The sequence below is a fragment of the Oncorhynchus mykiss genome, chromosome 13, assembly GCF_057628025.1.
Source record: "Oncorhynchus mykiss isolate SJ-2025 chromosome 13, ASM5762802v1, whole genome shotgun sequence".
Lineage (NCBI taxonomy): Eukaryota > Metazoa > Chordata > Actinopteri > Salmoniformes > Salmonidae > Oncorhynchus > Oncorhynchus mykiss.
The window spans coordinates 21,949,345-21,977,036 of record NC_143034.1 but is presented as its reverse complement, the minus strand read 5'-3'; the positions used below and the strand labels follow the sequence as shown (position 1 = coordinate 21,977,036).

General features: G+C 43.6%; 3 protein-coding genes across 12 annotated transcripts; 2 read left to right on the top strand and 1 right to left on the bottom strand.

Moving 5' to 3' along the window:
• Nucleotides 1–6,377: 6,377 nt before the first annotated feature.
• LOC100136256 (junB protein) lies at nucleotides 6,378–8,149 on the top strand. 2 transcript variants are annotated; one of them, XM_021556140.3, is made up of 2 exons: nucleotides 6,378–6,532; nucleotides 6,782–8,149. In XM_021556140.3, exon 2 carries the CDS (start codon nucleotides 6,820–6,822, stop codon nucleotides 7,717–7,719), a length of 900 nt encoding a protein of 299 aa, XP_021411815.1. In that variant the 5' UTR covers nucleotides 6,378–6,532; nucleotides 6,782–6,819; the 3' UTR covers nucleotides 7,720–8,149.
• Nucleotides 8,150–9,345: 1,196 nt separating this feature from the next.
• Nucleotides 9,346–13,624, bottom strand: LOC110485699 (peroxiredoxin-1). 4 transcript variants are annotated; one of them, XM_090195746.1, is made up of 7 exons: nucleotides 13,557–13,624; nucleotides 12,907–12,979; nucleotides 12,521–12,644; nucleotides 11,429–11,582; nucleotides 10,765–10,887; nucleotides 10,377–10,507; nucleotides 9,346–9,906 (listed from the first exon to the last, which is right to left on the bottom strand). In XM_090195746.1, the coding sequence occupies exons 3-7, from the start codon at nucleotides 12,621–12,623 to the stop codon at nucleotides 9,824–9,826; spliced, it is 594 nt and encodes a 197-aa protein (XP_090051872.1). In that variant the 5' UTR covers nucleotides 12,624–12,644; nucleotides 12,907–12,979; nucleotides 13,557–13,624; the 3' UTR covers nucleotides 9,346–9,823. The 4 variants fall into 4 exon arrangements, with proteins under 4 accessions (XP_090051872.1, XP_021412503.3, XP_021412504.3 ...); XM_021556828.3 differs by lacking the exon at nucleotides 13,557–13,624 and adding an exon at nucleotides 13,279–13,407; XM_021556829.3 differs by lacking the exon at nucleotides 12,907–12,979 and having other exon boundaries at nucleotides 13,279–13,624.
• A 248-nt stretch (nucleotides 13,625–13,872) lies between these two features.
• LOC110485698 (protein Wiz) lies at nucleotides 13,873–27,268 on the top strand. Of its 6 annotated transcripts, none has more exons than XM_021556819.3 (12): nucleotides 13,873–13,988; nucleotides 14,299–14,374; nucleotides 14,528–14,615; nucleotides 14,811–15,266; nucleotides 15,470–15,856; nucleotides 16,051–16,503; nucleotides 16,704–16,888; nucleotides 24,056–24,230; nucleotides 24,495–24,721; nucleotides 25,425–25,671; nucleotides 25,875–26,040; nucleotides 26,257–27,268. In XM_021556819.3, exons 3-12 carry the CDS (start codon nucleotides 14,594–14,596, stop codon nucleotides 26,447–26,449), a joined length of 2,511 nt encoding a protein of 836 aa, XP_021412494.3. In that variant the 5' UTR covers nucleotides 13,873–13,988; nucleotides 14,299–14,374; nucleotides 14,528–14,593; the 3' UTR covers nucleotides 26,450–27,268. The 6 variants fall into 6 exon arrangements, with proteins under 6 accessions (XP_021412494.3, XP_021412498.3, XP_036796228.2 ...); XM_021556823.3 differs by having other exon boundaries at nucleotides 13,877–13,988; nucleotides 14,531–14,615; XM_036940333.2 differs by having other exon boundaries at nucleotides 13,891–13,988; nucleotides 14,531–14,640.
• Nucleotides 27,269–27,692: the final 424 nt, after the last annotated feature.

The window sequence follows — 27,692 nt, the reverse complement described above, 5'->3', positions numbered from 1 at the left end:
TGGAAGAGTTGAGAAATTCATGGTGCTTTTCACCTTACAGCAGGGGTCTCAAACAAATGGTGCTCACAAACCAATTTAATGCAGGATGAGTTGTTTGAACTCTGGAATTACCTGTATTAGACCTTTGTAAAGGTCAGGGTTAAAAATGTAATGATAGGTCATTCTAAATGTGTGAGAAAAAAACCCATTCTGGTCTCCACCCTCCCTCGATATTCCTTACACAGCAATCGAAAACGCCTCATCTCTTTATGAAAAACACAATGGCAACCCAATTAAATTAAATTAGCATGAATTAAATCAAATGATAAATCCTGTACTTATAAGAACCTACTACCGTTCGCCTTTTTACAGACTGGCAGAGCGACAGTTAAGGAGATGGAAGAGGAAGGACAGCTCCATATGTATCGCGTCAGCCCCTGGGCCAGAGGGGACAGTATGGGCCGACCGTCTTTTCCCTGCTGCGCTCTGCGCTGCTCATTTGGCCTCCCCCTGTCTTGTGCTAAAGGTCTCTCACTGCTACAAGGCTCCTTAGCACTTCTCTGGGAGCTATGGAACGAGGATATGCAGATTCAACGCTGCATTCACTTCATTAAAACGATTACATACACAAAATCTAATTTTCCCACGGGCGGACAGATAACGACGACAGATGGAAAATGGGGATTGACAAAAGGAAGAGAGGGAGGGGTCGAATGGGGTGGGGTAAATTATTTAAAAAATAAATGTATCTAATTATAGATAGTGACCCCACGCACAAGGCTGACTAGCCCCTTTACTAACCTCTAACAACCGTCCTCTGACTTATTTGGCTGGTTCAGGGTAGTGAGCGAGTTTTCCGCTGTTGTCCTCGCGGGGACAGAGCCATACCTGACTCACCGTACCTTCCAGGCCGTTTCTGGTTCACTGCGCATGGAGCAGAGAAGACCTTGCCAGAGAAAAAGACATGTAGTGGGGAGTAGATGAGATTTGTTCTGGTTCGTTTAACTGCGATGGCCAGTGTTAAGTGTTTGGCAAGGGCCTGACTCAGAGGGTGAACCGGGGGCAAAAGATGAGGGAGGAAGAGAAACAGGAAGTAGAAATAGTAATTGTGAAGGGGGAAGTTCGGAACTAGGGGCATATGAGGAAGGAACGATGTAGGGATGGAGGAACTGGGGGCATTAGAGAAGGGAGGGATGGATGGAGGGAAGTTAAAAAAAAACAGTCATCATTGTGAAGGCCAAATAGACATCGTGTTCCTTCAGGCAGCTTTATTGTTTTGTCCTTTACTAACTGAGGACTCAACTTTGGAGTAAGCGAACTAATGACATACAACGGACAGAGAACACAAACCCGTAGGTTTGATTTACAGTACATGATGGCAGAATGGAGACGATACTGTTAGTGATGGCACGCATAGGATACACCTCAGTGCAGAGCTCTTACTGAAAAAGAAAGGCCAAGCGGGATTTCAGATGAGTTTCTTTCACCCACAAATTCTGTGACTCACAATCAAATGAATCTGAATGTACATGCCTCTTTCTATTACCAAGCCATTTGCCGTGAGAAAATGCTTAACACTTAACCATCAATCTCTGTCTTGTCATCAAGGTAGTGCTGAGTGATTATTGTGCTTTGAGGTCGGTTCAGATAAAAAAATAAAACAAAATAACACCAAATGCATTATTAAATTACAAAAAAAATATTTTAGAGCTTTTTAATGGACATTCCAAAGATAAGAATGGTGAACATGCAATTGCTAAAACATGTCAAATATTCCATTGTCTCTGTCAGGTCCACATTGGGTAAGACATCAATAGTAAACAACTAAATTACTATTAAATCATGCAATATCTCAGTTGTTTATTTACAATACTTCGTTTTTATTTGACGACTTTCTTTTTTTAAATTCCTTAAAAGTCATCGTTATCTCTGCCCCCCATACTGTACTGTCTGTACTGTCTATAGTCATCCCATTTAGGGTGTGTTCGGAATTTCATTCTGGAGTGCCAGAGTGCGCTGGGCGTTCATAAATGTAGAGCGTTGTCAGATTCTCCGTTCGTAAATTCGGAGCGTTTCGCTCTCGGAGCGTACACTGGATGCTCTGGCCGAGGAGTAGGGTTGTTCCGAGCGTTCTGAGCTCACAACGGCAGTCAAGTACCCAAGCTAACTAGCTACTTCCTGTCACAAATGAGAGAACACCTCACTCTGACCATTTTACTCACCCTAGCAGAGCTGGTTATGTTGTTTTCATCATGTTATCCAGAGCGTTGGTGACTGTAACTATGCCGCTGGCAACAATTTAATTACGCTTATTTTTACCCACATTTACTGACACCGGCCATATTCAACGTCTGAAATCGGAGTAGATAGCCAGAGTGAATTAACAAACACACCCTTAGCTAGGCTAGACTGCCTAAGCATGCTGCATCCTTTCCTCATTCTCTTTCAAAGCCTTGCTTGACCTTACCACTCTCCTTCTGTTCTCATACAATATCCTTCCATCACTCCCTCTCTCTCTCTCTTCCTCTCTCCAGCCCTTCCGCCCAGCCCAGGGCAGAGTGCTAGAGTAACACCCATGGCAGGGCAGTGATGTTTGGGCCCAGTGATGTTTGGGCCCAATAGTGAGTGACCAGGTTTAATTGCCCCTCTTTTCCTACAGCTCTGCCACAGGCCTCATGCACGCTCACACACACGCCTGCATCATGCTCACCACCGTGAGTGATTAACACCACAGGCCTCATGCACGCTCACACACACGCCTGCATCATGCTCACCACCGTGAGTGATTAACACCACAGGCCTCATGCACGCTCACACACACGCCTGCATCATGCTCACCACCGTGAGTGATTAACACCACGGGGCTCTATGGTTTTACTGCCTTTTTCTCCCACATTTTGCTTCCCATCTTTCACCTTCCTCAGAAAGCAAATGAAATCTGTCGTCCTAAATTACCCTCACTCAACAAAAATGACTAAATTGCCCGTATGAGCTGTGAACTGTGTGTGTGTGTTTGAGCATGCATGTGATGTGTGTATGTCTGTGTGAGAGAGCGAGTATGGGCTCAAGTGAGTCTGTGTGCTTATGCATGTGATGGGTGTGAGAGAAAGAGAGAGAAAGGGGGAAAGAAGAGAATTCTATTTGTGTTCAGGAGAAATCTTGTCTCAAAATAAAGTGCTGAAAACACCTGTTTTCTCATGAAATATTGAATACATTTTTGAGTAAACGGAAGCAAAACAAATATCCATGTCTATCTTGATAAACTGGAAACAGTGCACTTATATGACCACTCCACAACTCCCTCATCCATTATTAGGCCTATAACTAGTGAGTAATTACTTAATAATTACTTAATAACCACTCACTAAGTGGGACCCCCCCCCCAAAACAAAAATGTCACACCATGTCACAGATCATAGACCCACAATGAACAAGATCCCTATTGATTTTTGACAATCTTCTTGGCCTTTTAATGAATGAGGTCAGACTGGTCAGTGACCTCTCTCAAGTCAAGAGTAGACCACTGCTGTGGTGACTGGGTCTTTCTCAATTCATATTTCCTTCATTCCTCACATTCTCGTCTCCTTCTCGAACCACATTTGCGGAGGATCCTTGTTCACTCCCCTCTAACCTTCTCCCCCAATGCATATTGAGAAGGGGATGTGGAGAAAAGAGCAAGAAGTCACAAGAGCCGCTATGCATCATGCTGTTCCTCTGAAGTTTACTCACTGACAGGAGAGAAGAAGGGCAGATGTAAATAAGGTCAATATTTCATGTGTGTAGGGGTGACCTCTAATTGACATGTCCTGGGGGCTGGACCCATGGGCTGACCACCACTTAGGCTGAGCATTAGTTCCCATAAAGAAAAGTATTAAGAGTCAGCATTGGCTTGAGAAAGATAATCAATGGAGATATTTCTGAAAACATTTCTCATGGGGAAAACCTTTTTTTTTTTTTTTTTTTCTAATTGCAGATACAGAATATTAATCGTATTTTTTTCCCTTTCAAATGATCACAAGGGATCAATTCATGTGGTGCAAATTTTATTGAACAAGTTGCCTAAAAATAGCACAAAAGGTCACAGAATTGGGTGCACAACAAAAGACATGGCAGATGCTCGGAAGTAAAGGTAAGCCTAACGGAAGTTGCTTTCCTGAATACAATTTTGACAGAAGTTATCAAACAACTTCGCTTATAACTTGAATGTTTCTGTCTAGCCACAACATCGTTATGGTGTTTCCCCTTCAAACTCATCTCATTATTTTACTATGAGTGTCTTTATAGTACAAACAATGCGCTTACTCATGAATTTACCTAGACGAAATATAACCATAACATTTGTCTGTAAATAATTAACACATTTTACTCATCACTTTATGGCCATAATAAATTGATAATATCTTAGACGCACTGAACCGATGATTTCAAGTCCAATCATAATACATGTAAGTCATCGATTATTGGCTCTTAAGTATTTTCTACTTAAGCTATCTTATCTATACATTGCAAGGTCTGTGGTCAAATTGTTGTCAGGAAATTTGTCAGTGCGTAATTGACATATGTCATATTTCTTGGCAAATGACACATTGCCATACCAAAACTGAGTACACATAAATTATATTAAAACATTCGTACTGAGCACATTTGCTTGTGCTGCAAAAAATCTGATTGGAAAAAAAATGATAAAATAATAAAAAACAGTATTTACGGCTTGAAGGAAATTACAATGAAAGTGTTTTTAAGAGTTATTGTCAGATATCGTTCTGTTCCCCTGATGGGCATACAGGTATAGACAACATAGTAGACTGCTACTCCACCTGAGGATATGGGTGGAAGGTTGGGACGAGTCGAACATGGAGATTGGACTTGGAGAACTAGGGGCGCGTGGGCGGATGCCTGCATCGTTCCATTCGACCGTTCTTCTATTCTGGATGAGAGAATGATTCAGACCTCATTACCATTACTCAGGAGACAGATACGTCTTTCTCCTCGAACCAAAAACAGGTGTTCGGATAGAGGGGTCTCCTGCTCTGTTGTTTTGTTGCTACCATCGTTTCTCAAGGTAAAACACCACCTGAGGCCAGAAAATAGCTGTTTGTCAGCTAATATTATAATACATTTAAAAGTCTGGCTTGGCCTTTACATGCGTAAAATACCAAAGGCTGTTACAAAAAAAGCCTAAACCACACTAAGTGTCATCGTGATGCTTACAGCAATTAATACGAAATAAAATAATGCTGCTTGGCCTCTGTCTCTGGGTAAAAGGAAAAAATAAAGACTCAAAAAGGTTGATTGTAAGAATAAAAAGCATCCCAAACCACTTTTTTTTCAGGTTTCATCATTATGGGGTCAGCAATTCTTCTGATTTGGATATTCTGGACATAACTACTTTTCCACCCCATAATAAATTCATAACCATGCGTAAAATGAAAAGGAAAGACTCCAATACATGATAAATAATAGGCCTACTGGCCTATGTGGGCCACAACCACTTTTTCACATGTGATCGTGATGGTGCCAGTCTTATTCTTGTTCTGAATAAACTATTTTGGACATATCGCACTACCTTGCAACTCTAGCCTCTGCTCTCCTCCACATCCCACCTCCCTCTGCTCTACTCGGAGTATAGCACGGCTACTCCGCCTCTTCCCGCCGGGAGGCCTGCTCCTGGAAGCGGTCCAACCTGGGAGTGGCTTCCCGCTTTTCACACGGAGCAGGAACTGATGCGCCAGGATAACCAAATATGGACTTGCTATCAATTTCGTTGCCATGACTCAGCCTTGCGCCTTGTCAATCGAACACTATTGAACACTGTGTGGATACAAGGCGATGGGAAGGGGAATTTGGCTACTGTTCAACAAGTTATACAATGACATTGCATAGGCTAAATAGTCGTGTTCTTAGCCTGAGGAATACCTATAGTTTTCTTAGGTAAATGACCCAAGCTGATGTAATTGTAAGGCAATCTTCAATCAGCTAAATGTGTCAGTGATATTTTCTGATATGGACCCTAATAGGCACAAAATACATGTAGCCTATCAATACATGTAGAGTACTGAAATGTATCAATATAATATTATATACAACTGGCAATGCCCCCTTCATAACGGTGTTATAAAGATAGCCCTCAAGATTATATCCACATCAATATATGAAGTCAAAAGGAATCCGAAAGTGGAGGTTCGACGCAAATAACACTACAATTTAAGCCAGATAGATGTATAAAATAATTTACGTCGCCTATCACTTTCCACTCTCAAGTCTTGTTTATCTCAGCAGTTCCTGGCAACAACGTCATCGAGCAGCTGACGTTTCAGGGCGTGGAACAAGGGCTGGCCAATCGGTGCGTTTCTTGCACTATAAAGTGTATAAATTGCCTGTATCGCATGAACACTGGTAGGACACGAGTTTAAACCAGCGTGAAAACAACTAACATTCCAGTTCGCAAAGAAATATCAACGGGACGAAAGACTGTGTGGAATCCAATAATTAGTCACCGGACATCAGTTTGAATACAACGTTCAAGAAAAAAAACCCGACGACTATTGACTCGGTACAGTACAGTTCCACTATTTTGGAAGTTTTGCTCTGTTCTACATTGATAACTTTGGGCTTGATTATAATATACCTTCTGCGGAAACGTTTGGTTGCTGAAAAGACACTCGAGAGGGCTTGCCCTTTTTTGGACTTATAAATTCAGCTACTACACTGAAGAATTCCAGCAATATTTGAATAATGTCCACAATAATGGAACAGCCTTTCTATCATGACGACTCGTTTCTTTCTGCTTATGGTCATTCAGGCGCTGCCCTGCACGACTACAAGCTCCTCAAGCAGAACATGAACTTGAACTTCGCCGAGAACTATCGGAACCAAAGCCTCAAGGCTCAGCTGCGCAACGAGAGTGAATTCTATCCGACCGGGGGCGCATCAGAAGTCGGCTCGCTGAAGCTCGCCTCTCCTGAACTGGAGCGATTGATCATCCAGAACAGCAACGGTGTCATCACTACCACACCGACACCTGGGCAGTACTTCTACAGTAGGGGAATCACAGAGGAACAAGAGGGCTTCGCGGACGGGTTCGTTAAAGCTCTGGACGACCTCCACAAGATGAACCAGATGCCGCCACCGAACGTGTCCATCGGAACCGGTGGAGTCTCCACGTGCACTGTGGCCTCCACCGTGTTTGGTTCCTCCATGCAGCCGGAGCACCTGGAGTACACCACCCTGAACAGCTGTGGCCCTCACACTAACCTCACACCTGCAACCAGCAGCTACCCCTCCACCACCATCAGCTACCTGCCTCACCACCAGTACCAGCACCACCAAGCCGCGGCGCACCCATCCCACCACTTCCAGCACCCTCTATCCGGAGCAGGCATACACGCACAGCGATATTCGGGGCTGAAAGAGGAGCCCCAGACCGTTCCAGACATGCAGAGCAGCGACGACGAGTCAGTTTGCGGCTTGTCCCCAATCGACATGGAGAACCAGGAGCGCATCAAGGCCGAGCGCAAGAGGCTAAGGAACCGCCTGGCAGCCACCAAGTGCCGGAAGCGCAAGCTGGAGCGCATCTCGCGCTTGGAGGACAAGGTGAAGATTCTGAAGACAGACAACGCCGGGCTCTCCAGCACAGCTTCCGTCCTGCGCGAGCAGGTAGCTCAACTCAAACAGAAAGTTATGACACACGTCAGTTCTGGCTGTCAACTCATGTTGACATCCAAGATCAAGTCGTTTTGAAAACTATAAAACGATGGACTATAAAATAAACACTGGACAATAATAGGGAATACATTTGTTTTCCTTTGTTAAAGCAATCAGAACTTACTGCACTGTTGGGACAGCAATTGAGTGAACTACCATTTGTGTTTTCATGTTGAAAATATTCAAAAGTTGGTTATGTTTTTTGCATTGTCTATTGGTTTCCAGGGTATGATGGACATGGGGAACCGCGTGCACAATATTAAGACTAATAACACTCGGGGCATTCTGAACAAGTTATATACAGTGTCCTCCAGTAATGACTTTGCCTGTTTACATTTGTTTTTTATTCATTTGAACTGTCATTTGTGAAATGCATTCCATTTATAAGTTATTGTTTTACGTCAGGTTGATCCTCACTGTCTTTTTTACTTGTACAGTATATATTTAAGTAAAATCTTAACATTTACCCTCGTCTATTTTACATTGTATCCTTTCTACATAACTACATTGACATTTCTCAAACCAACGAGTCCTATGAATTAGATATAGCATAAGCCTATATATTACATTTAAGCTATAGTGTTCATGACAAGCTTTAGTGTTAACATTATATAAGTAGAAGTAGGTGTGTTAAGATGGATACATAATTACATTGACATTTCCCACGCTAACCAGTAAATTATCAGGAACGGTTTCTGTTTTTAATCAACCAACACAGAAACGGGGCTTGACGTACCCGCGTTGTGTTGTTTGCCCTCTGACGTACATACGTATTGACAAATATGGTATTTTTTTGAATTACGTCACAGCAGGGGGAAGATTTCCGTGAACCCCCACCTACATTGCCCGTCAGTAGAGCGGCGCGTTTTCGAGAGACCTTACTACTAGACCATACTGTGCGTGTGAAGAGACGTTTGTCAATGGCAAGCATTTAAAGACGGGGGGAGTTTCCCTAGTCAGCCACCGCAGTGTTTAAGTTCCCAAAACAACCCTATGCGATACTAATGTCGAGATAAAAATACACGGGTCAATTTTCCAGCAAAGCAAACGATGTTCTTTGCTGATGTGAGAAAGGAAACTAAACATTGGTAGGCTACGTGGGAGTAACCTTGTACAGGTCTCTGAACAGTCAAAGTCTAATGTAACTCAGCAAATAGCCTTGCCAATAAGTTAAACAGGAAAAGTGTAGGACTGTTATAGACCAACTGAAGACCATATCATTGATATCAGCAGAGCTCGAGCAAAGTTCTTAATTCAACCATCCAAAGGAAGACATCCATATTACCTATCTAAACTAGAGCTCGGCCGGAGTTCATATCCTCTTAACACTTAGCCAATGATCTAGGGGAAGCAGGGTAGGGGTTGGCTGCGGAGAGCGGTAGGTTCTCTTCATTTATTTGGAGCCCAACTTCATAGAAAAGGTGTCATCTGATGACTGACAGTGCTTTTATAACGTAGCCTGCGTCAAGGAATCCAATCCAAGACATCCTACTGATGAAGACTGTGCTGGGAATTCTCCACATTACACAATCTTACAAAACCTTTATTAGATCACCACCTACCATTGTTGAAACAGATGTCAACGGATTTAGGAGAGAATCTGGCAACGTGGATAGAGCGCCACCTAGTGGTCAAAACTAAATTTCACACATGACAACAAACCACCTTCACTTAGTTTTATTTTTCAGACAAACACTGCCAACATGTAAATCATTATTTCCCCCATTTGTTGTTATTAATGTCTCGTGACAGTAGACTGAATAGTTAACAATTGTGAGGTACAAAATACTCAATGCTTTTTTTTATTTTTTTTTTACACTTGAGAAGAGCACAAACAAACACTTTCAGTGCATGGGACTAGAATAAACTTTCCACCAGTAGCTTACTTGTCATACAGATAGAAGTGTGGGAGTCTAACAAGTTCTTTAAAACCTATGTATAAGTGTGGGTTGGACACCAAGAGACTGTTGCTGAAGGGAGGACTTCCCATCTGAAGGTAAGTGCTAGGACATCTCAGGAGAGACTGAGCGTGGGTCAGAAATGGCACCCTATTCACTATAAAGTGCACTACTTTTGACCGGGGTCCATATGCACTATATAGGGTGCCATTATTGACACAGCCTGAGGCTCTGTTGTGTTGTCACTGTTTGGAGAAGAACTCCTTGCTCTTCTGGATGTCGGGGACGATGGTGTCACTGCCTGGCTTCCAGCCAGCGGGACACACTGTCACAGGAAGAGAGGGACAAGCCCAGGATGAGTCACACTGACATGGAATATTCAAACAATGGTAAAAATTCCATGTTTTCCAAACACATGCCACATGTTAGAAAGTGAGCTCCCATATTAAAACAGACTAATGAAATGGTATTAGATTTTGTAAAGAGAAAAGTATTGCTTGCTCTGAACTGAATGACTTCATGCCTTTAAAACAATAAAGGTGTTGGAAGTGTCCTGTGTGCATAGCAATGAGACTAGATCCAGATGCTGCAGGGCTCTACGCACACTTTTTATTAAAACATTTATTTTTAGAAGGGGCACGCATGTGAAGAATGTAGGGGAACAAAAATTCCAGGTCGCACAGGTAAATATTTTACAGCATATGCGAGTAAAGTTGTCGCACTGTAGAGCCCTGTGCTGGTTCTTGAAATAAGAACTAGGTAGCAAAAACGTGTAAAAACCTGCTAATCGCTTACCCTCTCCGTATTTGTCTGTGTGCTGGAAGGCCTGCACCAGACGCAGGGTCTCGTCCACAGAGCGGCCCACTGGCAGGTCGTTGATGGTGATCTGCCTCAGGATGCCCTTGTCGTCAATCACAAACAGACCCCTAAGAGAGTGAGGGAGAGAGGAAGCAGACAGTGAGGGTCACAAAGCCACATGGGGCATCTGAGACTACATGCTTGAATCAATGTCCAATACAAGAGTAAAATCCAAAAGTCAGCCAACATGAAAGTGAATCAAATGCAAAATTAAATACATTAATTTAACAATAACCTTGGAAGTGCACACTAAACTTCAAATGGCACCTTTATATACAGAGGTTTCAAAAACACACTACTGACGGCAGTGTCGTAAATAACTGACCTGTAAGCGATGCCCTGGTCCTCCTTCAGCACTCCGTAGTCTCTGGAGATAGACTGGGTGAGGTCAGCCACAAGGGGGATGTTCATTGGTCCCAAACCACCCTGCTTCCTGGGGGTGTTGATCCTATAGGGAGGGAGAGGGAAAGGGCACAATGTCATCATAAAATCAAAAACAGCCCTTGTTTCAGCTTCATTAAAGAATGTAGTGAGCATCACATGGTAACAGAAAGTCAAATTAAGAATTCTGACATTCACACAGTAATAGTCAAAGTAAATGAACAATTAATGCAAATGTAAACTACATAGAGGGAGGATTCTAAAACCATTGTTGGATTGAGTCCAGTGACCGTTAGTTCTTCTAAGAGCTATGGCACTTATCACCACTAGGCAGTACAGCAGGCAGAGGCGAGATAGCCAGAGCATGAGAGTGTACTCAAAAGCCTGTTAAATTTTTTACGATTGGCAGGTGGACAACTGGAGAGCATTTTACACAGACAGAAATGCACGGATACATTTGTCATCAGTTGAAATAGGTCAAGAGGCTGACCTTTCTGATCGAGGTGCAGGAATAGTCAACCCTATTGTATGTCGCCGTGCCTTTAAAGTTTCCATCAACAGAAATGACTAAAACAACCCAATGCTCAAAAGTCTAAACCAGTTCTTACCAGGCCAGGTGGCTGAAGTGAGAGTCTGTGGAGGCGCCTATCACCTCACAGCCGATCTTGCGGAACTCCTCGGCCTGGTCGCTGAAGGCCACGATCTCAGTGGGGCACACGAAAGTGAAGTCCAGTGGGTAGAAAAAGAACACCACGTACTTCCCTGGAGGGGACACACAGGAGAGGAGTCAGAAGTGTGTGTTTGGGTACATGTAGGCCTAGTCTCTTGGAACAGCAATAACATTGAGTAGCTGATTTGGCTCCGGGTGCTAGTAGTGTACTCTAGCCTATTCTTTTGAAGATATGTACTTGCATCCTGGAAGGTGACAAGACCGTTACATTCTAGCCGGTCAGAATATTAACTATTCTGTACCCTGTACACACACACGGCTGACTGGCCTTGTTAAAACTGCCGTCATGAGTAGTGCAGCATGGTTGTTAAAGACAATGAAGACCCTTAGTCTGATTAATCAGGCTGTAAAAACAAATTAATTGGTGTATACAGCCTGTGACGTGTGAAAATGGTCATTAAGCCAGAATGTTGAATAAAATCACATTTAAACTTGCTCTACCCGCTGTCTGTGTAGTTTGTCCTTCAGCTACTCAAATTTAGACACAATACCCAGAGTAGTGTTATCAACCCGACTTTCAGAACACTGGTCTGTATAACTGTTTGTACTTCCGATTTTTGATTTCAATACTGACGCAATTTGCACATGACAAACACGTGCTCAATATGGCCTAGTCTAACCGAATCAAACCAAATGGAAAACACTGCTAGCTGATTGTGAAGAAACGAGCTGTGGTCGACTACTTTCGGTTACATTTGGACCTACCGGCGCCGAAAATAAGTCCTCCTCCTACCGCCAAAAGTACCAACAGCAAGTACAACCAGTAAAGTAATCTCAAATATAATTTTATACAACATTCTGGCTTGTAGAGACTACTGCCTCTTTACATCAACTTCTTTCAGACTGATATCCATGGTTGTAACCATGGTAACATTCTGATGCTTTAGCAACTTTGCTGTTAGATGGTAACCTGTAAACGACTGACCTGCCAATAAAAATAGTCATTTAGAGAAAATCATCAAGTCCTTACCCATGTAGTCAGACAGCTGGATCTCTTTGAACTGTCCGTCCACCACAGCGGTGGCTTTGAACTGTGGGGCCGGGTGGCCTATCTTAGCGTTTCCAGATGACATGGTGGTGACAATGACAGCTCACTGGGAAAGACAAACGACCCAGAAATGTCAAATAGTGAATCAATACAGCGTGGAACTTCATCTCAATATGGCAAAGCAAATAGGTTGTCTAGTAGTCTAGTAGGCTATGATCCAGGAGCCTCTCACTCCTTTGTAACAAGCATATGGAAAGTAAATCAGTCAAAGTAATAAAATGAAAAGTTTTAGACAAAATGCTCAAAGCTCCATTTTTTAAAATGTTTTTACACTGATCTTAATTCTACTGCAGTGCTGTGCTACCTACCTAGCTGTACAATGCTGCAGGATCAACTTGCCAATACCAAGCCTAGTCACATGCAAGGCAGTTGTTCTCAAGGCTGTGCGTGAGAACAAAGGGTTTACAGTGTAGCCTTGCCCAATGAAGAAATGTTATACTCGGTTGACATTCAACGGTCCTTGTCAAATAACTGTTTGAGCCATTAAAATACTAACGTTTCACTAAAGTGCCAGGATACTGATTACTACATAGTTGGGTTTGGAACTAACGTTAACAAGGCTAACGTTAACACTAATTTTGCACGTGACAAACTTGAAACTATAATGCCTATAAGATTATTAAATATAAATGTTTAACAATGAAACAACTCAATACTATTGTATGCATTCATTTACTAACCATCTATGCAGCTAGTTACATTACAACTAGCTAGCTAATTGGCTAACAAGGTGCCAATCCCCCCACACCCACCAAACTGTTCAAAGGGACAAAGAACCAGTTAGTGAAACAGAGGCCACAAGTACAAGGAGGCTTGACCCACAATGCCTAGCTAACGCTAGTTGTTAGCCGGTTTCTTTTAACTGCAACTATTTGCAACCACTGAAAAAGTAGCGACATGTTAGCAGCTGAAAATAATATGCAGGGAGTGATAGTCGAAGTATCTAATATATACTTACGTTTCTTGTGAAAGCACTAAAGCGTTTGTGTTGCGGTTTACTGCAATTGCATGAAAGCCGCTAATCCGGAAGAAAGAACTTTCCCTATACGTTTTAAAAGATTTTGTTTTCAAAATAAAAGTTGCCAGAGAAGTTGTTAAAATAAATGTCAATCGAATTATAAAGCTTGTTGTGTGATTCATTTAAATTCAAAACACTTTCTGATATTACAATATGTATACACAAAAGTGTTGCAGTGGAATGACACCACATTCATTATATTATACTTTTTTAATGTTCAATCGATGGATTTAAAACAAGGACTTTTAATTTGTATGAGTAAATATTTTGACCCGGAAACGATTGCTGAAAATTATTCGCAGGCGCTGATGGTGGAACATGGGTTAAATTGTCGAGTTAAATTATTCAAGAGGATAATATTGTATATTTTCGGTCAGTTATGGTCTGTTTAACTAGTTAAGTTCTTAGCTACCTATCATGTCTTATTGTGAAGTATCCTCTTCTCTGACCAATCCAGTTTTCAACAAACCTAGCTATCTAGCCAGCAAGCTAACGTTAGCTAGCAAAGTGCAGTCATTTAGCTAACAAACTACAATACCAGTTTACGTATTCTTTTTTGCTAAGTTGAGTCTGATAGCCAAGCTGTGGAGTTGTATTTTAAAATCGTTATGGCTAGCTATCTTGATATCTATCTTTCAATCTGAGCAAATTAACTCCTATCTCTGTTTACATCTATTTAAAGGGAACTCAGCTCAACTGCTGTTGCTGGTCTGAGTGCCATTCAAGAAGTTTGACAGCCCTCGAGTTGGAACTTACTGGTAACTTACATTAGGACCAAATCTGAGTGGTCTGAATTGACTGGATGCGGCATGCTGTTTCAGTTACTTTCTATTCTAACCAATGAGCTGCTAAAACATACACCATATGTTTTCTATCCATTTCCCCCCTCTCAATTATCTTATGTACGGAAGAAGACAACATCCTAGGCTAGTTCCATCTTCAACCCTGGAATCAAAGTCATCCAGTCACCCGCACTCATGGAGAACACAAAAGAAGAGGGTAAGAACAAAGAGGAAAAGAGAAGGTGTGCATGAATTATAGTCTGAGTCAGTTGGAACCATTTTTGATTAGAAGCATAGTTTTGCCTCAGATTCAGAATGTCTCTGGATTTACACTCGCACTCTTACTATTTCCTCTGCACCACTTCCTCTCTTCCTCCTCTCTTCCCTGCCTCCTCTCTCTCTTGTCCCTCAGCCCCGGCCCCGGTTATGTGTGAGGTGTGCGGGACCTACTTCGAGACGCGGCGGGGTCTCTCCAGTCACGCCAGACTCCACCTCCGTCAGCTCGGTGTGGCTGTCTCGGACAACAGCGGAGCTCCCATAGACTTACTCTACCAGCTGATTCAGGACAGGGACGGTTCCATGCACCCACCCAAACCCGTCTACTCTTCACCCAAAAAAAACAAGGGGTCGGGGACACTCATCTCCCAGAAGGAGTCCCCTCTTGTGGGTAGGGTCAAAGTAGTGACAACCCCACAGAATAATATATCCAAGGTAGCTCGTAAAGGGACAGTTTTGGCCAAGCCTCGGCAGTCTTCCATGTCGTCGTTCCTAACAGCAGGCAAGACACCATCGCCCTCAGGGGGAGCGAGCCTGGCCTCGGCCAAGCCTGCCTGGGCACCGCAGGAGACGGATGCCCCTCTCACCCTGGGTAAGTCTCAGCCTGGGTGTTTTCGATTGGAGTGGATATTTTAAGTGTTCCGTTATTAGATGTTTGTCACCAGGAAGTGACATATTAGGCCTATTATATTTGTGGAATTGAACGTTGTACCATTACATGTGTGACATTATTAACCTCAAGTATAACATGGCACTTTCTAACACCAGTCTCTGGCTCCTCCCCTGCCTCTACAGCGATGGACACCAATGACGAGGTGCATGTGTGCCAATTGTGCGGTGCTTGGTATGAGTCCCGCAAAGGCCTGGCCAGTCACTGCCGGGCCCACTTGCGCCAGTTCGGCATCACCGAGAACACTGAGACGAAAGGAGGACCAATAGAATTCCTCTATCAGATCATGGAAGCAGAAGACCTCCAACCTATAGCAAGTGAAGGTCTCAACGTCTATAACCCTTCTATGTCTTCTAACTCTAACAAACGGCCCTCCGGCTCTGGTTCGTCCACATCGCCTGCTAGACATAAAGGATCCCCCTCCTCCTCTCTTCACCAGCCTCCCTCCAACAAACGGCCCAAGCCCTCCGCATCAGAAGGAACTGCTCCACAGGATCATAGGCTCAGCACGGGTGAGTTTCAAGTTATTTTTAAAGGGGCAATCTGCGAATGGTACATCCATATAGTTTAAGTCATATTTGAAGTCAAATTTAGTCATTTTATTTTAAGTCATTTTAAAAGGATGTCACAATTCAAAGAACAGAACAAGAAAGATAAATTATAAAACCTCAAGTGATTCATCAAAAACATATTATTTGGAATACAGGTGAGTTCACCTGTGTGTTGTGCGGTGAGGAGTTTGAGAACCGCAAAGGCCTAGCAAGCCACTCCCGCTCTCACCTGCGCCAGCTTGGCGTCACCGACCTCCTGGGCAAGGCGTCGGCCATCGACACGGTCCAGCAGCTGGTCAGCAGCGGCGTGCTTGCGGCTGCTGCATTGGTACGACCCAGTAACACAACCACCAAGACCCCTTCTCAGTCTCCAGCCCCAGCCAGGTCTCCAGCTAGATCCCCAGCTAACTCCCACCTCAGCCCCTTGGCCTCCAGCCACAATCCCAGGTCCAAGGCCAAGAAGGGCTCCACCCTGGTCTATCCCAAGCCGGAGCCCCTGGAGATGGAGCTGGATGTGGGGTTCTCCAGTCCGCTTGGGGGGTACAGCAGCAGTAATGGATCTCAAGGTTCTCAGAAGTTGGCCAAAAATGGGCAGTCCTTTAACTCCGGTAAGATGTGGGTCCTATCTGATATAAACTCTGTGGTTTCTAATTTGTTTGGTGTCAAATTCCCTCTTCTATTTGTGTTTTTCTGTTTTACCATTGAATAACTGCACTCAGACCATTGACCATCCATTCAGTCAAAGCAGCATAGCTAAATGCAGAGACATGTCAAGGGACAAATTCCTCCCTTCCTTTCCCTTCCCCAGGTTCAGACCAGGAGCTCATGATCACCTGTGAATTCTGTGGCCAGTTCTTTGACAGCCGCAAGGCCCTGTCCTGCCATGCCCGCTCCCACCTGCGCCAGCTGGGAGTCATGTGGTCTGTCAACGAGTCGCCCATCGACTTGCTGAGAGACATCCTGCTGAAGGAGGGCAGTGCCAATGCCACCCAGGTGAGTGCATGTATGTGTGCAGTCCATTTGGCAATAGAGGTCACGTCAATATCTCATCATGTGCTACCTACCGGCTGCGGTTGTGCCCTCGAGCAAGGCACTAAGGGGCGAATCATAACTTCTGCTTAAAGGGTAACTCTCAACCCCAATTTCAGCCCAACCCCTTCAAATGTAAAAAAAAATGTATTGAGGTGAAAAGTTGTGGGTGGGGGGAATTTGTTCATAAATATTAATTTTGAGGGTAGGTAAACGTAGTTGAACCTGATCCCAACACTTTCTCACTAAAATATACTTACCAGAAGTCCACTGGCACGCTCTGATAATAAAATGATGTGCGCCGCAAGCAAATATGACTCTGGACAGTTAATACCTGCAAAACAAGTCCTCAACTGGCAGCTTCATTAAATAGTACTCGCAAAACACCAGTCTCAACGTCAACAGTGAAGAGGTGACTCCGGGATGCTGGCCTTCTAGGCAGAGTTGCAAAGAAAAAGCCATATCTCAGATTGGCCAATAAATTAAAAGATTAAGATGGGCAAAAGAACACAGACACTGGACAGAGATGGCTTTTTCTTTGCAACTCTCCCTAGAAGGCAAGCATCCCGGAGTCGCCTCTTCACTGTTGATGTTGAGACTGGTGATTTGCGGGTACTATTTAATGAAGCTGCCAGTTGAGGACTTGTGAGGCGTCTGTTTCTAAACTAGACACTCTTATGTACTTGTCCTCTTGCTCAGTTGTGTACCGGGGCCTCCCACTCCCCTTTCTATTCTGGTTAGAGCCAGTTTGCGCTGTTCTGTGAAGGGAGTAGTGAACAGCATTGTATGATATCTTCAGTTTCTTGACAATTTCTCGCATGGAATAGCCTTCATTTCTCAGAACACGAGTTTCAGAAAAAAGTCCTTCTGGCCATTTTGAGCCTGTAATCGAACCCACAAATGCTGATGCTCCAGATACTCAACTAGTCTAAAGAAGGCCAGTTTTATTGCTTCTTTAACCAGAACAACAGTTTTCAGATGTGCTAATATAATTGCAAAAATGATTTCTAATGATCAATTAGCCTTTTAAAATGATCAACTTGGATTATCTAACACAACATGCCATTGGAACACAGGAGTGATGGTTGCTGATAATGGGCCTCTGTACACCTATCTAGATATTCCATAAAAAAATCAGCCGTTTCCAGCTACAATAGTCATTTACAACATTAACAATGTCTAAACTGTATTTCTGATCAATTTGAAGTTATTTTAATGGACAAAAAATGTGCTTTTCTTTCAAAAACAAGGACATTTCTAAGTGACCCCGAACGTTTGAACGGTAGTGTGTGTGATATACAGTTGAAGTTGGAAGTGTACATACATCAAGTACATTTAAACTCAGTTTTCACAATTCCTGACATTTATTCAGAGTCAAAATTTGCCTGTCTTAAGTCAGTTAGGATCACCATTTTATTTTAAGAATGTGAAATGTCTGAACAATTGTAGAGAGAGTAATTTATTTCAGCTTTTATTTCTTTCATCACATTCCCAGTGGGTCAGAAGTTTACATACACTCAATTAGTATTTGGTAGCATTGCCTTTACATTGTTTAACTTGGGTCAAATGTTTTGGGTAGCCTTCCACAAGCTTCCCACAATAAGTTGGGTAGATTTTGTCCCATTCCTCCAGACAGAGCTGGTGTAACTGAGTCAGGTTTGTAGGCCTCCTTGCTCGCACACGCTTTTTCAGTTCTTCCCACATTTTCTATGGGATTGAGGTCAGGGCTTTGTGATGGCCACTCCAATACCTTGTCTTTGTTGTCCTTAAGCCATTTTGCCATAACTTTGGAAGTATGTTTGGGGTCAATATCCATTTGGAAGACCCATTTGCGACCAAGCTTTAACTTCCTGACTGATGTCTTGAGATGTTGCTTCAATATATCTACATAATTTTTGTTCCTTATGATGCCATCTATTTTGTGGAGTGCACCAGTCCCTCCTGCAGCAAAGCACCCTCACAACATGATGCTGCCACCCCCGTGCTTCACGGTTTGGATGGTGTTCTTCGGCTTGCAAGCCTCCCCTTTGTCCTCCAAACATAACAATGGTCAATATGGCCAAACAGTTCTATTTTTGTTTCATCAGACCAGAGGACATTTCTCAAAAAGTATGATCTTTGTCCCCATGTGCAGTTGCCAACTGTAGTCTGTTTTTTTTTATGTCAGTTTTGGAGCAGTGGCATCTTCCTTGTTGAGTGCCCTTTCAGGTTATGTCGATATAGGACTCGTTTTACTGTGGATATAGATACTGTTGTACCTGTTTCCTCCAGCATCTTCACAAGGTCCTTTGCTGTTGTTCATGGATTGATTTGTACTTTTCGCACCAAAGTACGGTCATCTCTAGGAGACAGAACACGTCTCCTTCATGAGCGGTATGACGGCTGCATGGTCCCATGGTGTTTATACTTGCGTACTATTGTTTGTACAGATGAATGTGGTACCTTCAGGCATTTGGAAATTGCTCCCAAAAATGAACCAGGCTTGTGGAGGTCTACAATTTATTTTCTGAGGTCTTGGCTGATTACTTTTGATTTTCCCATGATTTCAAGCAAAGAGGTACTGAGTTGGAAGGTAGGCCTTGAAATACATCCACAGGTACACCTCCAATTGACTGCAATGATATCAATTAGCCTATCAGAAGCTCCTAAAGCCATGACATAATTTTCTGGAATTTTCCAAGCTGTTTAAAGGCATAGTCAAGTTAGTGTATGTACAGTCATGGCCAAAAGTTTTGAGAATGACACAAATATTAATTTTCACAAAGTCTGCTGCCTCAGTTTGTATGATGGAAATTTGCATATACTCCAGAATGTAATGAAGAGTGATCAGATGAATTGCAATTAATTGCAAAGTCCCTCTTTGCCATGCAAATTAACTGAATCCCCCCAAAAAACATTTCCACTGCATTTCAGCCCTGCCACAAAAGGACCAGCTGACATCATGTCAGTGATTCTCTTGTTAACACAGGTGTGAGTGGTGACGAGGACAAGGCTGGAGATCACTCTGTCATGCTGATTGAGTTCATATAACAGACTGGAAGCTTCAAAAGGAGGGTGGTGCTTGGAATCATTGTTCTTCCTCTGTCAACCAGAGTTTCCTGCAAGGAAACACGTTCCGTCATCATTGCTTTGCACAAAAAGGGCTTCGCAGGCAAGGATATTGCTGCCAGTAAGATTGCACCTAAATCAACCATTTATCGGATTATCAAGAACTTCAAGGAGAGCGGTTCAATTGTTGTGAAGAAGGCTTCAGGGTGCCCAAGAAAGTCCAGCAAGCGCCAGGACCGTCTCCTAAAGTTGATTCAGCTGCGGGATCGGGGCACCACCAGTACAGAGCTTTCTCAGGAATGGCAGCAGGCAGGTGCGAGTGCATCTGCACGCACAGTGAGGCGAAGACTTTTGGAGTATGGCCTGGTGTCAAGAAGGGCAGCAAAGAAGCCACTACTCTCCAGGAAAAACATCAGGGACAGACTGATATTCTGCAAAAGGTACAGAGATTGGACTGCTGAGGACTGGGGTAAAGTCATTTTCTCTGATGAATCCCCTTTCCGATTGTTTGGGGCATCTGGAAAAAAGCTTGTCTGGAGAAGACAAGGTGAGCGCTACGATCAGTCCTGTGTCATGCCAACAGTAAAGCATCCTGAGACCATTCATGTGTGGGGTTGCTTCTCAGCCAAGGGAGTGGGCTCACTCACAAATTTGCCTAAGAACACAGCCATGAATAAAGAATGGTACCAACACATCCTCAGAGAGCAACTTCTCCCAACCATCCAGGAACAGTTTGGTGATGAACAATGCCTTTTATAGCATGATGGAGCACCTTGCCATAAGGCAAAAGTGATAGATAAGTGGCTCAGGGAACAAAACATCAATATTTTGGGTCCATGGCCAGGAAACTCCCCAGACCTTAATCCCATTGAGAACTTGTGGTCCATTTTCAAGAGGCAGGTGGACAAACAAAACCTCACAAATTCTGACAAACTCCAAGCATTGATTATGCAAGAATGGGCTGCCATCAGTCAGGATGTGGCCCAGAAGTTAATTGACAGCATGCCAGGGCAGATGGCAGAGGTCTTGAAAAAGAAGGGTCAACACTGCCAATATTGACTCTTTGCATCAACTTCATGTAATTGTCAATAAAAGCCTTTGACACTTATGAAATGCTTGTAATTATTCTTCAGTATTCCATAGTAACATCTGACAAAAATATCTGAAGACACTGAGGCAGCAGACTTTGTGAAAATTCATATTTGTATCATTCTCAAAACTTTGGCCACGACTGTAAACTTCTGACCCACTGGAATTGTGACACAGTGAATTATAAGTGAAAAAATCTGTCTGTGAACAAAAAGAAAAATGACTTGTATCATGCACAAAGTAGATATCCTAACCGACTTGTCAAAACTATAGTTTGTTAACAAGACATTTGTGGAGTGGTTGAAAAATGAGTTTTAATGACTCCAACCTAAGTGATTGTAAACTTCCAACTTCAACTGTATGTATCGAGATATATATATACACACACACAGTGCCTTGCGAAAGTATTCGGCCCCCTTGAACTTTGCGACCTTTTGCCACATTTCAGCCTTCAAACATAAAGATATAAAACTGTATTTTTTTGTGAAGAATCAACAACAAGTGGGACACAGTCATGAAGTGGAACGACATTTATTGGATATTTCAAACTTTTTTAACAAATCAAAAACTGAAAAATTGGGCGTGCAAAATTATTCAGCCCCTTTACTTTCAGTGCAGCAAACTCTCTCCAGAAGTTCAGTGAGGATCTCTGAATGATCCAATGTTGACCTAAATGACTAATGATGATAAATACAATCCACCTGTGTGTAATCAAGTCTCCGTATAAATGCACCTGCACTGTGATAGTCTCAGAGGTCCGTTAAAAGCGCAGAGAGCATCATGAAGAACAAGGAACACACCAGGCAGGTCCGAGATACTGTTGTGAAGAAGTTTAAAGCCGGATTTGGATACAAAAATATTTCCCAAGCTTTAAACATCCCAAGGAGCACTGTGCAAGCGATAATATTGAAATGGAAGGAGTATCAGACCACTGCAAATCTACCAAGACCTGGCCGTCCCTCTAAACTTTCAGCTCATACAAGGAGAAGACTGATCAGAGATGCAGCCAAGAGGCCCATGATCACTCTGGATGAACTGCAGAGATCTACAGCTGAGGTGGGAGACTCTGTCCATAGGACAACAATCAGTCGTATATTGCACAAATCTGGCCTTTATGGAAGAGTGGCAAGAGGAAAGCCATTTCTTAAAGATATCCATAAAAAGTGTCGTTTAAAGTTTGCCACAAGCCACCTGGGAGACACACCAAACATGTGGAAGAAGGTGCTCTGGTCAGATGAAACCAAAATTGAACTTTTTGGCAACAATGCAAAACGTTATGTTTGGCGTAAAAGCAACACAGCTGAACACACCATCCCCACTGTCAAACATGGTGGTGGCAGCATCATGGTTTGGGCCTGCTTTTCTTCAGCAGGGACAGGGAAGATGGTTAAAATTGATGGGAAGATGGATGGAGCCAAATACAGGACCATTCTGGAAGAAAACCTGATGGAGTCTGCAAAAGACCTGAGACTGGGACGGAGATTTGTCTTCCAACAAGACAATGATCCAAAACATAAAGCAAAATCTACAATGGAATGGTTCAAAAATAAACATATCCAGGTGTTAGAATGGCCAAGTCAAAGTCCAGACCTGAATCCAATCGAGAATCTGTGGAAAGAACTGAAAACTGCTGTTCACAAATGCTCTCCATCCAACCTCACTGAGCTCGAGCTGTTTTGCAAGGAGGAATGGGAAAAAATTTCAGTCTCTCGATGTGCAAAACTGATAGAGACATACCCCAAGCGACTTACAGCTGTAATCGCAGCAAAAGGTGGCGCTACAAAGTATTAACTTAAGGGGGCTGAATAATTTTGCACGCCCAATTTTTCAGTTTTTGATTTGAAAAAGTTTGAAATATCCAATAAATGTTGTTCCACTTCATGATTGTGTCCCACTTGTTGTTGATTCTTCACAAAAAAATACAGTTTTAGATCTTTATGTTTGAAGCCTGAAATGTGGCAAAAGGTCGCAAAGTTCAAGGGGGCCGAATACTTTCGCAAGGCACTGTGTATATATATATATATATATATATCTGCCCTATATTGGAGAACTGACAATCATCGAGCCATGAGTCAACTGTTTTAGTTTTTGACCTGACCACCATGGTCCTCTTCTTGCTACAATGGATGTAGCTACGAATTTAAATGTAGAATCCTCATAGCTACGTGTATTTTTCTTCGTAAAAGCACAGATGTGAATGAAACAGTAAGCAAAATCATTGAATTTGGTCATATGCAGAAATGTGCCTTACTGTCCTTTGAATTTTTGTTTAACGTCAGTAACGACACAGAAACGACAGTAAAAAACAACGAGGCTGTATACAAGGGGTACCGGTACTGAGTCAATGTGCGGGGGTGAAGGTTAGTTGAGCTAATAGAGGTAATATGTGCATGTAGGTAGGGGAAAAGTGACTATGCATAGATAATGAACAGAGTAACTAACAGCAGCGTGTTTGTGTGTGTGGCATGAATATGCATGTGTATGTATGTCTGTGTGTGGCATGAATGTGTGTGTGTGTATGTCCGTGTGTGTGGCATGAATGTGTGTGTGTGTATGTCCGTGTGTGTGGCGTGAATATGCATGTGTATGTATGTCCGTGTGTGGTGTCAATATGCATGTGTGTGTATGTCCGTGTGTGGCGTCAATATGCGTGTGTGTGTGTGTGTGTGTCAGTGTAGTATGTGTGAGTGTGTGGTTAGAGTCCAGTGAGTGTACATCAAGCCTGTACAAGAGAGTGATTATTAATAACATAAGGGGGTCAATGTAAATAGTCCAGCTAGCCATTTGATTAACTATTCAGCGGTCTTATGGCTTGGGGGGTAGAAGCTGTTAAGGAGCCTTTTGGTCCCAGACTTGGTGCTCCGGTACAACTTCCAGAGAGAACAGCCTATGACTTTGGGTGGCTGAAGTCTTTGACAGTCCTTCCTCTGATTGGGGGCTGTGATGGCAAAAAACCTGTTGAAATGGCTCATTTAAAGATGTATTGTGTTGTAGGTCAAGAGGGAGCCATCGTCCTCTCACTCCAGCGCCGGCCCGGCCTGGGCCAATCACAGGAGGTTCTCGGAGCCTTCGTGGGCTCCCCAGGGCTCTAAGAGGACTTTCACTCCTCCACTGGACTACTCCCTCAACGACAAGCCTTCCCCTGATAAGAATGGATCCTCCCAGTCTGGTAAACTAACAGTTCTCACGCCTGACCAGCAGATCTCAGCCAGGTTATTTGTGGCAGGCAACTGTTTTCAATTGCAGCTGTGATGGCAATTGTATTTAGCAGATGCTCTTGCCAAAGGTGACTGATTCCATTATTAGTAAAAAAATAAATCATCTCTGTAACCTGCCTAGTAATTAGTGCTGAAATAGAAACGTTTATCACGAGAAACGCTTCAACTGTCAAAACGTCTGTTTTTAACCCCCCCGCCCTCTTCTCTCCTTCCAGCTGGTGATGCGTGCTGTGAGCTGTGTGGCTTTGACTTTGAGAATCGCACGGCGCTGGCGAGCCACGCCCGGGCCCACCTCCGCCAGCTGGGGGTTAAGGAGTGGAGGGCAGAGGGTGTGAAGGCCTCCCCCATCGAGTTGCTCAGCGCCTGGATCCAGAGGCAGCCCCGCAAGGCCGCGGAGATCCACCGCCAGTACCGCGACGGTGACCTCAACATCAGGTTTAAGGTGAGTGTTACATCTTCTATTACAAACTGGGTGGTTCGAGCCCTGAATGCTGATTGGCTAATAGTCATGGTATATCAGACCATATACCACAGGTATGACAAAACATTTATTTTTACTGCTCTAATTACGTTTGTAACCAGGTTATAATAGCAATAAGGCACCTCGGAGGTTTGTGGGATATGGCCAATATACCACGGCTAAGGGCTGCGTCCAGGCACTCCACGTTGCATCGTGCATAAGGACAGCCCTTAGCCGTGGTATATTGGCTTTATACCACACCCCCTCTGGCCTTATTGGTTAAGTATAGCGCCCATTAGGTTTGGATCTAATTGCTCTGTGGCAGTGGGGCTGATCACCGAATCTTGAATTAAAAGCAAGTGACAATCACATCCCCTCAAGTGCATGACGTTAGGCACTTTCCAGCTGCTTAGTTCTGTGACAGGAGTGCTTCAACTCTCAGTCTCGGAGAGCGGCTGGGTTTCGTCCTTGCTTTTCTAAACAGTAGCTGAGACTTGGGGAGACGAGATGAGTGGACAGATATTGATTTAAATTGAGAGCAAAGTGGCAGGTTGACACCAATAGAATAACAGTGGTTTGTAGTTGCTAACATCAGTCTGTGTGTGTGCTGTATGCTATTTATACTACCAATCCAACTTAGAGGGAAAACTATTTCACCAACACTTGATTTCTTTTCCCCTTCCAGAGGAACGCCCCGTCCCACTTTCCCTCCACAGACTCAAGCTCCTTCCCCTCGGGAGCCCAGAGGGCTGTGGGGCTGGGGCGCAGGGCGGGCCGAGAAGTGGCCAGGGTCGCCGGGGGTTCGTCCAGGGCAGCTCAAGGTCAAAGGTCACAGGGGGAGACGGGACACTCGTCATATCACCATCATACCGTCACTCATACGCAGTCCCAGGGGGCTAGAGGAGACTTCAACCACATACGCTCTCCTAGAGGTGAGAGATGGAAACCGACTCAAACGTGCATGTACACACACACACACACACACACACACACACACACACACACACACACACACACACACACACACACACACACACACGCCCTACAGAACTTTCTACCTGTTTGCCCTCTGATAAAACCAACGTTGAGCTATGGTAGACTCTGATTTGAAACCCCTTTCCAACCCGTCTGCCAGGTTTTGAGCGGCGGGTCCCTAAACACACCGCCCATACGGAGGGAGCAGAGGGAGACGGCGGCTCTCAACAACCCCCCCGGTCAGGAAACATCCCTTCCCTGGTTCCCAGGCCTCCCTCCACTCCTCTGGTCAAACAAGTGGGCAAAGAGTACACCCTCAAGTGCAGGTGAGCTGATTGCCAACATGCTGATAGTTTAATGTACGCTGAACTCCGATTGCCTGAGGTCACACACTTGTATGATTTATTATTGGCATCGTACGAGGGTCTCTGCACTACAGGTTCCACAATGTTTCACAGAAAGTGGTTTAAGCGCTGGTCTGTTTGCATATTAATATTAACCAACCTTCTCTCTCTTGCTTTCTGTTCTATTCCATCCCTCAGGTTCTGTGAGGCAGTGTTCCATGGATCTCAGTCAGTACAGGAGGACTGGATCAGACACCTGCAGAAACACATCCTGGACCTCCGCTTCAACAAGGCCTGTCCTCCCCCTGACCCAGAACGGCCCCTGGTCCCGGGCATGGAACCCTCAGCCACCACCACCAGCCCGGTCCTCCTGGTACCACTGGTGGTTTAAATGGTCCACTACTATGGCTACACTCACTGCATTTCCCTTATTACCACTTAGTTGGATCGTCTTATCTGTTGTTCATCTGTTTGTTTTCCTCAAAGGACTGTTGAACTCAGTCTACACTGTGGTAAAAACACCTAATAAGGTGTGTGGGGGGGGCTGATGCTTCCCATTATTTATTCAGTGTTAAAGAAATGACTTGGTTTGAATCATAACTGCACAACGTGGATATACTGTAGCACTCGTCTTGTCCACCAGCTGTGTCTCTCTCTAGCTGTTAGCCTGGAGATAAGGTTAGTGTAGCACAGACATAGCTGTACCAGCCTCATATCAACCCTAGAGGGCCTACTTGGGCCAGTTGAAGAAGTCTACTTTCAGTAACTACTCTTGCTGGGTTAACTTAGACATGGGGTCAAACAAACTAACATTCATTCACCATGACACATTCCTACCACTTAGTAGTCTAGCAATAGTTACATTCCATGTCTTTATTGGGATGTTTATTGCACATTGTTTTCATAGAAACCTAAATTCATAGTAGTCTGACATAGGATGGAATGGGTTTCCATAGACTGTAGTCAGTGATGTCACTGAAGAAGTAAGGCAAAGCCTGGTCGAGCATTAAATACATTCCCCTTGTTTCAACTGTTCCAAAGCAGTGTGGTATTATAGGTTGCATTGCAGAATAGCAGGGAAGGAAGCATGTTCACTTTTGAATTATGGTCTGAAATTTGCCTATTGTACAGGAATTTGTATTAGATTTTTTTATGAATTCTGTTTTTAAATGTAGAACTGTTTTCTGAAGTAAAGAAATATAAGAAGGTTTTATATTTGTCTTGAATTCTTCTGTAATTAGTGGTTTGAAGGCTGCAGAGCCAGACAGAATACCAGGACATGTACTCGTTGACGTTTTCAACCTACAGTGCCTTCAGAAAGTATTCACATCCCTTGACTTTTTCCACACTTTCTTGTGTTACAGCCTGAATTGAAAATGGCTTACACACAATACCCCATAATGTCAAAGTGGAATTATGTTTTTGACATTTTTACAAATTCATTAAAAATGAAAAGCTGAAATGCCTTCAGTCAAGTATTAAAACCCTTTGTTATGGCAAGCCTGAATAAGTTCAGGAGTAAAAAGTGGCTTAACTCACATAAGTTGCTTGGACTGTGTGCAATAATAGTGTTTAACGTGATTTTTGTATGACTACCTCATCTCTGTCCAACACACATACATTTAAGGCCCTTC